At 38.2% G+C, this 14,472-nt stretch overlaps 1 protein-coding gene across 1 annotated transcript in view; it reads left to right on the top strand.

Moving 5' to 3' along the window:
- LOC139441962 (uncharacterized) overlaps nt 1–14,472 on the top strand; it is a 48,184-nt gene that overhangs the window by 12,100 nt on the left and 21,612 nt on the right. The window contains exons 2-11 of the mRNA XM_071222707.1: nt 4,448–4,488; nt 4,841–4,871; nt 6,047–6,097; nt 6,583–6,647; nt 7,839–7,900; nt 8,635–8,662; nt 8,914–8,954; nt 9,818–9,876; nt 11,356–11,531; nt 12,437–13,038. Of these exons, the coding sequence (XP_071078808.1) occupies nt 4,448–4,488; nt 4,841–4,871; nt 6,047–6,097; nt 6,583–6,647; nt 7,839–7,900; nt 8,635–8,662; nt 8,914–8,954; nt 9,818–9,876; nt 11,356–11,531; nt 12,437–13,038 (1,156 nt within the window). The remainder of the gene's footprint in view (nt 1–4,447; nt 4,489–4,840; nt 4,872–6,046; nt 6,098–6,582; nt 6,648–7,838; nt 7,901–8,634; nt 8,663–8,913; nt 8,955–9,817; nt 9,877–11,355; nt 11,532–12,436; nt 13,039–14,472) is intronic.

The raw sequence follows: 14,472 nt of genomic DNA, 5'->3' as shown, positions 1-14,472 counted from the left end.
CTTTCTTAAATATTTTCATGATACAATATCTTAAGTATAAACAAAAAACAATTTTCTGAAGCTGTTACACAATCTGATGAGAGACTATCATTCGTCACTTGTAAGAACTGCCTTTCCTGAGTCCATATAATCAATCAGTGGTGGTGATAGTTGGCCAATAACATGTTTGTTTCAACGTGCGTGTCACCTGACAAAGTTAATATTTTTATGACTTCCGAGATAGCATACGTTCAACACATATATGTATGCGATATTAGTTAAAGAAAACATAATATCATATAACTTCATGTTGGTTGGTTTGTTGTTTTACGCCGCACTCAGCAATATTCCAGCTATATAACGGCGGTCTGTAAATAATCGAGTCTGGACCAGACAATCCAGTGATTGATATCATGAGCATCGATCCACGAAATTGGGATCGATGACATGCTTCAACCAAGTCAGCGAGCCTGACCACCCGATCCCGTTAGCCGCCTCTTACGACAAGCTTAGTCGCCTTTTACGGCAAGCATGGGTTGCTGAAGACCTATTCTACCCCGGATCTTCACAGCTTCATGTGCTTAATGTAATTATTCATTTCACAATATCAGGAAATGTATAACCAATGTTATATTAGGGATAACACTTTCTTTGTAAGGTACACATTCTCATACTTTCTGGGGGGCGAGTCCCGGGATTCTAACCAACACTGCCAGAGTGAACCACCTTATCGCCAGCACACAAAGTCAGCGATCTAACCCACTCAGCCACCGAGGCTTCGACTACAAAATTAAAGTCCGACAACTGATAGTCTAGATATAAAAAAAAAAGAGTACGAGAATCTGTACTTTACAAAGAAAGTAACATTGGTTACATTTGACAACTTTGTAAATAGCATTGTGTGTTCATAGGAAATGTATACCTTCTAACACTTGTATGTGAGATATTTAATCTACAATGTCACCTAAGGACGGGGCAGCGAAACTTGTTCAGTGTCAATTATGAAATGCACGAGTAGGCTAATTTTCATCTGCGCATAATTTCCGAGGCATGGATATTGACAAAGCTATCTAATTAATGACAGTTTGCCTGGAAAACAATTCTTTCAGCGAAACCATACAATTGAAGTAATTTTTATTTTTCAAATTTCCCGTGAAGCGACATACCTTGTTTTGGAGCTGAACACCAGAAATGGGCTTCACACATTGTACCCATATCGAGAATCGAACCCGGGTCTTCGGCGTGACGAGCGAACGCTTTAACCACTAGGCTACCCGACCGCCCCTGGATGCTGTTAAGAAAGGCAGGTTACAATGTGGGAGAAGTATAGACGATTACATTTGACGATTTTGTAAATCGGTCTAAAAATATCGGCACTCAAAAAATGTTTAGGAAATAGGCAAAGAAAACTGACATGTGCATAGCGAGTGATGGTTTCAGCACGCGATGTCGTACAGCCTTAGGAAATTGGACCTCAGCGCTAAGGTTGCACACCGAATTAAGATTGAGCTACGGTTGCTTTGTGAAACGTGTGTAACTTCAGGCTAAGGTAGTGGTTAATCTTAGTTGGTAAGGTTCACATAAGCTTAGATTACTTTGTGTAATGAGGCCTTGACTGTCCACAAAGAGGTCATGTGTAAATAATTCCAAGAATGCTTCATATGATATACTAACAAAAGGGACGGGTAAGTCTGAGCCTTGTTCCAATGGGCCTGTCTTAATATATAAGACAGTCCTGGTTTTAAGGATAATGTTTAAAAGAATACAGTAACAAGTGTCAATCCTGCCATATCATAGTAGCAAATATAGCAACGATAAACTGTTACAACAGCAATTTATTACATCAATGAAATGCTTGTATTTTATATAAGTATGTATAACAATATTTCTTTTATATCCACGCAAATGTTTTACATTTGTAACTGGGTTCTTCTAAAAAAAGTCATTTTCCTTCATGCATCCTTCATATGCTACTCTTTCTGTAATTGTTCACTTATATCTTGGCGTGTTTGCACATGTTGCCATTCTTTTCTTTTAACAGCTAACGCACACAGAATGGGAAAAAATAAATTTTTTGGCTTTATTACTTTCAATCGACAGACGGTCTCAATGTTGGACGTCATACATTTAATAAGTTCTGTTGCTAATAGTTTTTCATATCAAAGGTGAAGGCAGAAAGCAAGGCTAAACTTTGCAAAAACAGCAGAACACTACACTTTGAAAGACAAAGAAATGAAATATTTGCTAACTTGCAGCTTATGTATAATGTGCATAACGTAATGTGCATAATTACTTATATTACACTCTTAAAATTGATTAATACACAAGTGTTTTTACCGAAGGGCATATGTCCGGAAATACTCACTGCGCATGTGCACGTCAATGGCGGAATCTTCGAATTGTCAGAAAGCGTTTTGAAGAAATAGTAGGGCCTATTTTTCCCCTTGATAAGTGAGTAAACATATAGGATCTTCTGTCAGTCTGACCCCTGTTAAGTTAGTAGGGAATTTGGGAGTAACTCTTACTTTTAGATACAGAAACGCAATAAATCAGATGATTATTTCAGGTTCAATATTCAACCGATCTTTGTTGACAAAATGACATTTGAAAGTGAAAATAATTTTTTCTGTTTGGGGTGTGATGCTATTTTGGTGCATGCTCCAGCATTGAATGTATCCTTCACTGCGTCGTTCTATCTACCCATGGCCATAAAACTTATAGATGTTCAGTTTCGCACCCTTACACTTCCGTAATAATATAATTATTATCCTGGCCCTGATATGTATCTAATAAGCAGTGATCTGGATGGAATGACGTGACCAATGTTTCATAAATGTGACCAAGATATTTAACGAAAACAACTAGTCACCCCGGATTTTCACTAGCAACTGGCTAACAGACCAGTGGTCCCTGATAATTATTTATATTTTAGACATTTTCATTGTAGATTTGCATAGGGACAGGAATGTCCCAAGTCAACTAAGGTGTTGCAATTTGCTCTGCAGAGTTCTGTCCCTGAGGCATACCTGAAACCTATAATTAAGGGTTTGGATTTCTGATTTGTCCTGATTATGTTTCTAGGTTTGTCAGCAACATTACTAATGGTTGTGTAGATCCAGACTCGCTCACTCTTGTAGATTTCCCTGATTACATCCAAAAGGCTCGGTTTGTAGCCAATAAAGAACTTTATGCAAAAAATAAACATTATGTGCAGTCCCTGGAAATGTTAACATTTGAAACCTCCGAGTAACACTCTAAGTTCCAAATGAAATTTTCTGGGCATTGTGTAGACACATAATGTTTATCAACATATTATGATACAAAGGTTATCTATAATTTTCTGTAGCACTTTAACAGGCATGACATCACTCTGGAATGCAAGGACATCAGTTACAAGGGATGACCAGGATTTTAAATTCAGCGTCCTTGGCAGACAAATTGGGAATAATTGACGCCTCTTCAAAGCCATTGGTCATAAATATAACAGCATGAATTGGGGAATCTTTAATTCTAATTTTGGATATTTTTCTGACATATGCTTCAGATTTCGGTCAGAATACTGGCATCTAAGCAGGCCCAGATATATCCCTGATGATATTCTTCCGTTAAAAAATGAATTTCTGGTCAGCAGAATGTCGAAAAAACTAGTGCCTTCTGTTCTGATAAAGAATGATTAAGATTGATTAAACTTGCTATTTAATTTATGTGGTATCCATTTCCCCAAGCCAAGCCAAGATGGCACTTTCTTTCAAATTTGTCATGTATAAGAAGGGGCTTATCAAGAAAAGTATTCATCCTCAGCAAAAAATCCAAAATGTTCTGCGATCAAATCCTATTAATAACGTTTTTCAACCATTCAGTTTGCTTCATACACTACATACACCCATTCATTTTACAAAAAATATGTACATGATGTAGGGGAAAAGGTTTCTATTCACGTTGAAATGTGAGAGGTTAAATGGTAACTTATTCATACAATTTACTATAATCGTTTTCAGTGGCCTATGTCTCTTAATGCTGTTCAAAATGTGTTAAATTGTTCACAACATTTAGCAATTAAGTTTACTTCATTTGTTAATTCATCAGTCTAACAAATTTATTTCGAACAGTTCATACCGTATTCGACATAATAAGCGCCCAGGGCGCTCTCAAAAATTAGAATATTATTTTGGCGAAAAAAGAGAGTTGAGTTGAAAGATAAATTTCGTGGTTTATGCTGACAGCCTGAAATGTTTATGTACGACAGATATAATTTTTCCCAAATTTAATTGCCCATAATTAAGTGTTCATATAACGCACGAGTGCGTATTATACGCGAATATAAAGTCTTGTGTACATTAATCAATCGCAAGGGGTGCTAATTGGGATTGATCACTAGCCAATATTGAATACGTTGAATACGGTATTATTGAAATAGATGAGTTCTTCAGCTTTTATGTATATTTAGCACCCAATCTCATTGTTGCAGAATACAATGGACACTGTCCCAGAGAACAATGAAAATGTTTGGTAAGTTTTCATCACATTGTGCATTGTAATAAACATTTTTTAGATTGTTTTTCCAAAACTGATTATGTTGACATGCAGGAATGTGTTTTTTGTCTTGGAGAGAGTTTTATTATGCGTTCTATTTTAGAATAAGTCACCATGGTGAACATAAATGATCCTTCCCAATTTTTTCAAGCATGACAAGTATATGTTACCTTGTTGGATTTGTCATTCCACTGATTGTATGCTTGCAAAAATTGGATGCCATCTGAAATAATTAATTATTTTAGTTGATGTATATGAAGATGATTTCTCATTTTATGTCTTTTCTGTTTCAATCAGTAACGTCTTCCGTTATGATTCTCTTTTACAGGAAAAAGAAGTCTAGTAGTAGAAGATCATCAGTGAGTACTATTACTAGTGGATAAACCCTTAAGCATGAATATGTTTTATGCAAACAGATTATACTTAAATCGTGATAATTTATATATTAATATGTGACCAACCACGAGATAAGAGACCTTATGGGTGCAAAATCACATTTTGACTTCTTATTATACTTTAAAACTACAGTATCTTCGGAATACAAAATTACAATTTACAAGCTTCAATTCATACTTATTACAGAGATACATGACATCAAATATTTTCTGACTTATAACTGTTTTTGTAATAATTTGCAGTTTTTGGACATAATGTCGGATAAATTGAAAGTAGACATGTATTCTAGAAGGTTCTGAAATAATGTATTTATTACATTAAGAACTTACGAGAGAAAATAAGATAGTTTTGTACGTCCTTGCACTTGGCAATCTTCACTGAAGTAAGTTCAGGTCAAATGTCTTATGACGTCACAATTGTATCCTGGTGTCCTGGGGAGTCACATATAATCAGATTTATTCTAATGTCACACAAATGCTGTGGGGAAACCTCCACACTCAGTATTGATGTATCTCAAAATAACTGACCCAAACTCTGAACATGCAGCAAACATCGATAATTATGCTTCAAAATGTCCTAAATAGGGTTATTCTTTCGTTATTTAAGTACAAAATATGTACATTGTCAAATATCGCGATGCAGCTTATGTATTGTGTATCGTATCGAAGCCTGCATCAAAGTTCTTTGACGGTTAACCATTATTTCACCTTTTGTATTATTCCACAAGGATGAAAATCAGTTTAAAACCAAAAATAAAACCCCTTTCCCCCCACCCCCTGACCCAGACAATAGGATGCATGTTCAATGACCTGAAAAATTGTCTTAAAGCTTCATTAAAAGCCACAGTGAATACTATTCATAACTTGTATGCCATGCAGTGTGTATGTAATGTAACGTGTAAATGCTTTAAACTTTCACAATACTCACAAACAATAGAGAATTATTTCTCTTCCTACCGACCTTACATTTTTATACACATGCACACACAGGCACACACACATACTCTCTCCCAAAATATTTGAATGATCTAACTTTTTGTTATAGCGTCCACTGACAAAGGTTTTGAAAGAAAAATCGGTAAACTTGCTAATGATAAAAAACAAAATGACCATAAAACTGACTAACATGTCCTTTCCAGATTTTGAAACTTGACCGTCCTACATTAGCAGATCTGGATGTGAACAAGAAGGTGAGAGACAGTGTCTACTGAAGTATTTTAGCTGTTGACATGTGACATACTCACCTGTATGTGTGTACTGTGTAGTTTCTGTAAAATTGTGACAATGATTCCAGACGGGTATGAGAGCATGTAATTGCTTTACATTCATATTCTTATTGGACATGATTCTTTCAAATTCTTTTCCGACAAGGCAAAGGGGTAGGATGGTCCTGTCGCCTAAGGCGCTGCAATTTGTTTTGCAGAGTTGCATCCCTTGGGAACGCCAGAAACCTATACTATGGGTTCAAATCATGGTTCGCCCCAATTATGTATCTAGGTTTGTCAGCGCCATACCCATGGTCATGGGTTTCACCGAAGTTGTAAACATCTGATACATATGAACCTGTATGACTTTGGTCACTAACTCACTCACTCACTCTTGTTTTTGATTTTGACAATTACCATTCCTGGCTTCTCTTTGTGATTTGTGTTGTATTCTGATTATATTATTCCAGACAGAGACAAAACTTTCAAGGAGATCGTCTAAAAGAGTCAGCTTTGCTGAGACCTATCAAGTGAAGTGAGTAGGATACTGTAAACCAATTACTAACTTATCAAGCAGGCCCATGTAAACCATCACCTGATCATGTTTCTTCTACATGGAATGCAAACACCTGTCTGGTTCATTCTAGCTCACCAGGCCCATTGTAAGACAAAACCTGTGTAGTACTGACTGTGACCGTACATTTCTGCAAAATATTCCACAGGCGAGGAATCGCGGAATGCAGCGGGGTCTGACTTTTGGTGTTGCATAGATCTGTCCAGTCGAGACACTCCACTCATATTATTAGAAGTTTCTGTAGTCCAAATAGAAAGTAAGCTTTAAAATTATCATTCTGCCCTCTCACATCAAACAGACCAAGTCAATTAATATCCACACTCTTATTTTGTGATGGCTGAAGATTTCACTTTGATTGCACTATGGGAACACACTGTTTGACACAAATACTGATCTGCTGGACCAAGTCTAGTATATTTCCTTTGGGGCCACTAAGATTAAATAGATGCTGGTTCGGTGGTCAAGTATTATTTTTAGGACAAACAAAGTAACCTTAAATAAGTTTTAATTTTTTTTAAATCAGCGATTGTATGACTCGGAACTCAAAACCAGCAAAAAGCCTGCGTAGCACAGTGGTTGCCTTTTTGACTGGTTTCTCATTCTAAGTAGGCACACTCACTTGTTGCATGAACTTGATAAAGTATCTGTTATTTAAAATCTGTTTTAGTTAGCACCTATGTGTCTGGTAGAGATTCAACAGGACCAGTAGATTTTTCCATGTGCTGAAAAACAGTGCCTTGGTGGTAGTTTTATTAATTTAAGGGCATCCTTCAACTTGTTTAATAGTCCATAAGTATTGAGGAAGCTTTTGCTGGAATTTGTCCAGGATTTATAAAACTAGGTGCCCTTGGGAAAGAAAATTATTTTCCTCAAATTGGTCAGTGAAGAGCATGTCCAAATACAAAGCCATAACATTAGTTATCACAATGTATCATGAGTTTGTAATTCCAGTTTTGGGAATGTTTACTGAAATTTACTGCAGACTTGGGGCTGACTTTCAGCTGAATCTCGAATTAGATAAATCCCTCCTGTTATGTTGAGAAATGTTTTTACGAATAACATATTAAGTCTGCTTCAACGTATTGATCATTTGTGTCAGCAATGACTAACCAAGTACATGTATATATAGTATTTCATATTAATGTGTTCCAGAGAATTTCCAAAGGATTCTCCTCAGCGATGGCTCCGAGATCTTCAGACTGACATAAGCTCAGGTTGTTGAAAAGTGATAATGTTATTTCTGTTCATCATCATGCTCATTGTGTTATAAATATCTGATCATTCACAAATATTTCCCCATTATTACATGACCCACCATGATGGAGACTCTGGGTTAGAACAGGTCCCCAGCAACCTATGATTGTTGTTAGAGGCGACTTAATGGATCGGGTGGTCAGACTTGGTGACAGGGTTGATGACATCGTTAATCGTTGCTCACAATATCAATCACTGGACTGTCTGGTCCAGATGGATTATTTACTGGCCAGTATGAAACAGCACACACACGTGTGTGATGAAATGTGGCACATGTGTAGCAAGCAGTGGGGCTCAACGTTATCTAATGTTCTTGATTATCTTTTGCTCTTTGAACATGGCAGCCATATCAAAAAAGCTATTTATTGCCATTACTCAGTCATTGTAGTTGAAGACAGAAAGACGTTTTGTACATGGGTAGCTAGTGGTGGGTCTCAACAAATATGTTCTGTTTTTTAGCAATTATTAAAATTTTGAACTTATATTGACTGTGTTCTTATATTCCCTCAAAGGCAAATCATCTCTGTAGCTTTCTTCTCTCCAACTGAACCTCAGCTTGCAGGGGTGTTCAGTTAGCTTGCCCGACCTAAGTACTGGGCAAGTGGGAAAACATAACTGTATACACTGAATAGCTCCTGTAATATTAGTGTTTTGAGATGGTTCATATGATCATGACATGAAATTTCTGTTTCAGGCAACGAGAGCCTAACAGAGGATAAGAGGTTTGTATTTATTGTTAAAAGATATTTATAACTTTAGCTATTTTATCAGAACGCAATTACATTAACTTACATTTAAAAGACCAGTGAATATGAACTTAAAAAGCTTGCAAACTAATTAATCTTTGTGATAAGGTGTCATTTTTTAAAACTCAATTACAGTAAAGTGCTAATCAGTGATTGTACATGTTGAAAATGGATATGTCACAAAATGATTTCAAAGAAATTACCACAGAAGTGTTTCTCTGTTACAGTTCAGGCAGTGGCCAGACACCTACTGGACATGAGATTCTAGGTGAGCTATGAATAGTATTTCTTTCACTTGTGTCAATGTGTAATGTTCAACATGGGTCCTTGTACCAGTATTGTGATGCCAGGTCACAGTATTATCAAGGGGACACAGGTGTCCCAGTCCTTTGATGTACCAGTATTGTGATGCCAAGTCACAGTATTATCTGGGGGACACAGGTGTCCCAGTCTTTTGATGTACCAGTATTGTGATGCCAGGTCACAGTATTATCAAGGGGACACAGGTGTCACAGTCTTTTGATGAACCAGTATTGTGATGCCAGGTCACAGTATTATCTGGGGGACACAGGTGTCACAGTCTTTTGATGTACCAGTATTGTGACGCCAGGGTCACAGTATTATCTGGGGGTCACAGGTGTCCCAGTGGTCTGCAATTTGCTGACATTTGTTGTCGCTTAGTTGTGCCAGGATGTTTCTTATCGTGGGTTCGAATCCTAGTTTGTGATCCTTGGTATGTCAGCCCCATACCCTTGATTGTCAGATTCACCAGTGTGGTAGACATGGCAAATGCCCATGATCTTCATCACTGAAATACTGTTGAAATCGGCATGGAGACTCCTGCATCACAAGGAGTTAGATATTACTGTTAGGCCACAAGCAGTGAATTTGCTGGAGAAAAATGTCATTCAGAAACTTTTATGACTTTATCGCCTTCTGTAAGAATAACTTTTGAGATCGTAAGTTTGGAAAAATTAGTAGGACATTTTGGATGACATTCAGTCAATGTCATTGAAAATGAACCATGCTAAAATCCTGTTAAGCAAATATGATACATTATCAGTACGACTGATGCCATACTATGAAAGAGTTGTGCCTTGGAGTACTTGATCATGTCTGATTGTATTTCAGGGCTAGAACAGCTCCTCAATGGCCAGATACAAACACAGGGACAGGAAGAGGATGCTCAAGTAAGTATTGCTTGTCTATCATTTAACTAAAATCAGATTTAATAAAGTGGTTAATACCACCAGAACTTTCATAAATACAAGATCTACAGTCAGTCCTTATGATTGTGTGATATGCTTTTGGGGATGAGAAGGTGGGAATAACACTCATGGGGTGGCCGTGGAGCCTAGTGGCCAAAGCGTTTGCTCATCACACTGAAGACTCAGGTTTGATTCCTGACATGGGTGCCCCAGGCTGTCATCCATCTTCCCGAGGCAAGAGAGTTAACTGACTATAAAAGGCCAGTTTCCACCCTTGCCGAACTAGGCTGGTATGATGGAGTTACATTTTGGCTGGACTAACAAGTGCATAGTCCAATCAAAATCGTGCACTGAAATCGAAATCAGCTTGGTAAAGTGTCATGCAGATTTCGGTTGACTGCAGGATTTGCAAAGCATGTGCACCGCTAACTCGTCAACAGATATTTTCTAAATCTTTTCATGCTTTTAATCAAGGTGCTCAAGTGATTTGATGCACTTCGCGATGTAAGACTCGTTTTATCACAATATAGATCTTGGTTATCAATCAGATCGTCTTGACTGGGCGCCACTGTTTTGTGTGAAGCAAATGCAAATGATACGAGAGGTTGAATCTGATTGGTTAATAGGAGAGGCATAGAAAGGACATAACTCGTAATAGCCACTGGTGGCGCTACGATCGTGCCCAGGAATTCCAGCCTAGTTCGGCAAGGGTGGAAACTGGACTTTTAAAGTCAGTTAACTCTCTTGCCTCCGGAAGATGGCTGTCATATAGCTGGAATATTGCTAAAACCATACTCACTCACTTACACACTCACTGAAATCACACTCATTGGATAAGTAGAATCAGGATAAGCTTGTAAGTCAACTAAAATGGATTGGGATGTAAAACTTGGTGATTTATTGTATCCTCATAATAATAATAATCACTGTTTTATCTGGTCAATACTTGATTATTTACATGTTGGTGTCATACTGAAGTACATATAACACATGTGGTGTCTCCTTGGGCAAGTGACTTTGTTGAAATGTGCCTTTGTTAACCCAGCAGTGAATTGGTACCCAGTAGGATGAGATGGTAATGTGGTTGTTACCGTTCTAGCACCTGGGGCAGCTAGGGTTGTATACTCCCCAGGGAGCTCAGAATGATCTATCTATCTGTCTGTCTGTCTGTCTGTCTATCTATCTGGGGTAGAATAGGCCTTCAGCAACTCATGCTTGCCGTAAAAAGCGACTATGCTTGTCGTAAGACTTGTTGACTTGGTGGATGCATGTCATCATATTCGAATGGTGTGGCGTTAAACATCAAACAAACAAAACAAAATCTATCTATCTGTTGTTATATAGCAGGAATATTGTTGACTATAGTGTTGAGAACATTCTCATACTCCGTGTGTAAGATCTTTGAGGCCTACTGTATGTGTATGTTAAGTATCCCTAAGTGCTGTGTTGTGTGTCTAGCAGGGCATCAACAAGACTGTCTTGGATGGTGCAGACATGGAGGAGACCATGTGTGCCAACACAACCATCGCACAGAACACCACCCTCTCCAACCCAAAGTATGACGAGGATTCAGACGTCGAGGATAAGAAAGTGGACACTCTTTCCTTCCTCACCAAACTGATGAAGGCCCCCAAGAGGTAAGAAGATGCTGTTTTCACCTCATCAACAGTTCCAGTTATGATTCTTATTAGTTTATTGTGTTCATTTCATTACAGTGTATGGATGTATGAGATATTTATTTTGTTTTTGAAACATATTTCTCATTTCTATTTTTGTAGTTCATCGATGCTGTTTAAAATGTTTACAGCCTTTTTACAGAAGCTATCCTTGAAAAGGTTTAGTTTCATCTACTTTTGAACTAAGCTAATTCACTTCTGCTTGATCTCTGAAAGCAAATTTAACTTGTTCTGTTTTTAATAAACGCCTTCCCCCCTCTATTTTCTAAGCATCCAGGGTGCTTATTACAGTGAATAGGGTATCCCCTGAGTTAATCATCTGCTTCACATCTGATGCAAGCACATTTCCCCAGGAATGTGAACTGATGAGTTATTAGTGCCTGAAGAACTTACATTAATGGTTAAAAGACTTGTGAAAGAGATGCCTGACACATTTTAAATGAAGTATGGACATGTAACACTGTTGATGATCTATTTTGTTTGGGAGACATTGTGACGTTCAGAGTCAAAGGCGAGAACATATCCTGTAAAATATATCAGTAGCAATTTTTGAAGGATATAGATCCCCAGCAACCCATTGTTGTCATTACTGGCGAGTAAACAGATCGGGTCGTCCAGTTTGGTGACTTGGTTGATGCATGTCTTGTATCTCAATTGCATGGATCGATGCTCATGATGTCAATCATTGGATGTTTGGTCCAGATTCAATTATTTACAGGCTGCTGTCATATAGCTGGAATATTGCTGAGTATGGCATTAAACAACAATCAACAGATAAAGGAAGAACAAAATAATTCTTCGTTGAGTGAGTTACACAATTGAACCTGAGACTTAAACTCCCTGATAAACTGGCCACATGTTTACAGTTGTGATAATGAGCCACTTATCAAGGCCCTGGAAGACTCTGATGATGAGGAGTACAAAGCTAGCAGCTTCTTCAGAGGCGGCAAAGGAGGCTTCTTCAGCAACAACGTCGACTCTGATGACGAGGAGGAACCAGTGGGCAAGATCGACAACAAGGCTTTCCTCTCTAAACTGAAAAGTATCACTACAATGTCCAAGCAGTTTGCACACGAAGAGGAGAAGAGAAAGGAGAAAGAGAATCGGACAGTTATTTTTGATGGTTTGGATGATGATATGGAAGTGACGGCTAACTTCACAGGCATGTTGCAGAGCATCAAGAAGCGGCAGAGCACAGGGAACGTGCTGGAGTCAACGCGTATATTTGCAGAGAATGACGATGGCATGGAAATGACAACAAACTTAACCTGCAACCTGGAAGTGGTGAAAAGCAATTTGCCAATATCGGAGCTAAACGCAACCAAAGGTCAAGTCAGTCAGATAAGTCAGTCCAAACTTGGAGCAGGCACCTCGATGGGGAGGAGCACTAATCATGGTCTTGAGGAGACGAAGGTGTTCACGGATTATGAAGATCCAACCACACACATGGATTTCACAGTTGCAGGAGGTGAGTTTCAACTGTCCACAAGAGCTAGCAGGGAGATTTAATAAACAACTAACACTTGAAGGATCTAAAAAGAAGGCAAGAGCATTAAATTGTTTTCCCATGGTTATAAAGTGTGAAGCCTATGTATGCTTACTTCCTGATACAGCATCAAAATTGTGTGACTCACTCATTCACATTTTCACTGCATTGACTGCATTTTGTGCTTCATGTTGTTAGGTTTCTCAAAGCTCTCAAGGTGAGACAGTCAATCAGAAATGACAAACAAATTCCTCACATACACAGCACATGATAAAGAGGCTTGTATCATCTTTTGAACATGATTTTATTGTTTGAATATATGTTCTCTTTTTCCTTAACCAACATGTTTTCGGGTCTGTTGGGTATAAGTTTGAGGGCAGAATAAGAAAGCAAGTTACAGTGAGTGCGTTTGGTGAAACCTGAAAAAGATGAAACCCCCAAATGGTTTTCAAACCTCTACAAAATTTATTCCAACACTAATCCCAGATTTGGTTTTAAAACTCATGTGCATTCAGTGACCAAATTTTTTTAAACCACTCGCCCAAAATTGTCCCTTAGCATTATTTTCAGCATCTTCCCGAGGCAAGCGTGTCCACCAACCTGTATCAAAGCCTAGTTTCTACCCTTGCCACATCAAAGCCACTTTCTTGGCTCGACCCTGGCGCCACCTCGAGTAAATCATGAGATGTGCCTCTTGTACTGAAAATGCGATATCCAATCAGATCGCTGTTATGTCATATAGCTTCACTAGCTTCATATGGCGACTACTATTGGCGACGACCTAGTCGATCAGATAACAAAAACATTCACGATTTCATCCCTGACACAAAAACATGGGCAAACGTTGGGTTTTTTAAAAGATCAAAAAGACATATTTGTGTCAACAAAGACAGGCAGCTGTAAATCATTTTTATACGAAGGTGTACCAGTCGTGAAAAATGATTTTGTGAATCGTTCTCTGACTAGACTATAGATATGTGTGATAGTCCAATCATATTTAGCACAGAAAAGTGGGCTTGATGTGGCAAGGGTGGAAACAAAACTTTGATAAAAAGCCTAGTGCACACTCTTGCCTTGGTAAGATGTATCTTCAGTAAAATTTAGTGTTATTATGTAGACTATTATTAGCTGAAGTTACTAGACCAAACAGAATTTTACTAGACTATGTTCGGACTAGCGAGAAAAGTTGCACAGCACCTGGACCCAAAAATAAAACCTTTGTATCCCCTGTTATCCTTGTCTGAATGTCTGATTTGAACATCCCCCATCCCCACTGAATATCCCCCGACAATTCAAAACGTGAACCCCTCACTTTAAGAAATTCTGGATCTGCCTCTGCTGTGTACTTTTCTGTAGGTTTTAGCTGTCCCACCCTGGCATTAACTCAACCCACTTGCTGACCATTCTATCTGTCTG

The sequence above is a fragment of the Haliotis cracherodii genome, unplaced genomic scaffold (assembly GCF_022045235.1).
Source record: "Haliotis cracherodii isolate W230 unplaced genomic scaffold, xgHalCrac1.p SCAF_5, whole genome shotgun sequence".
In the NCBI taxonomy this organism is placed as follows: Eukaryota; Metazoa; Mollusca; class Gastropoda; order Lepetellida; family Haliotidae; genus Haliotis; species Haliotis cracherodii.
Note: the sequence above shows the minus strand (reverse complement) of the source record. Positions and strands in the feature narration are given on the sequence as shown.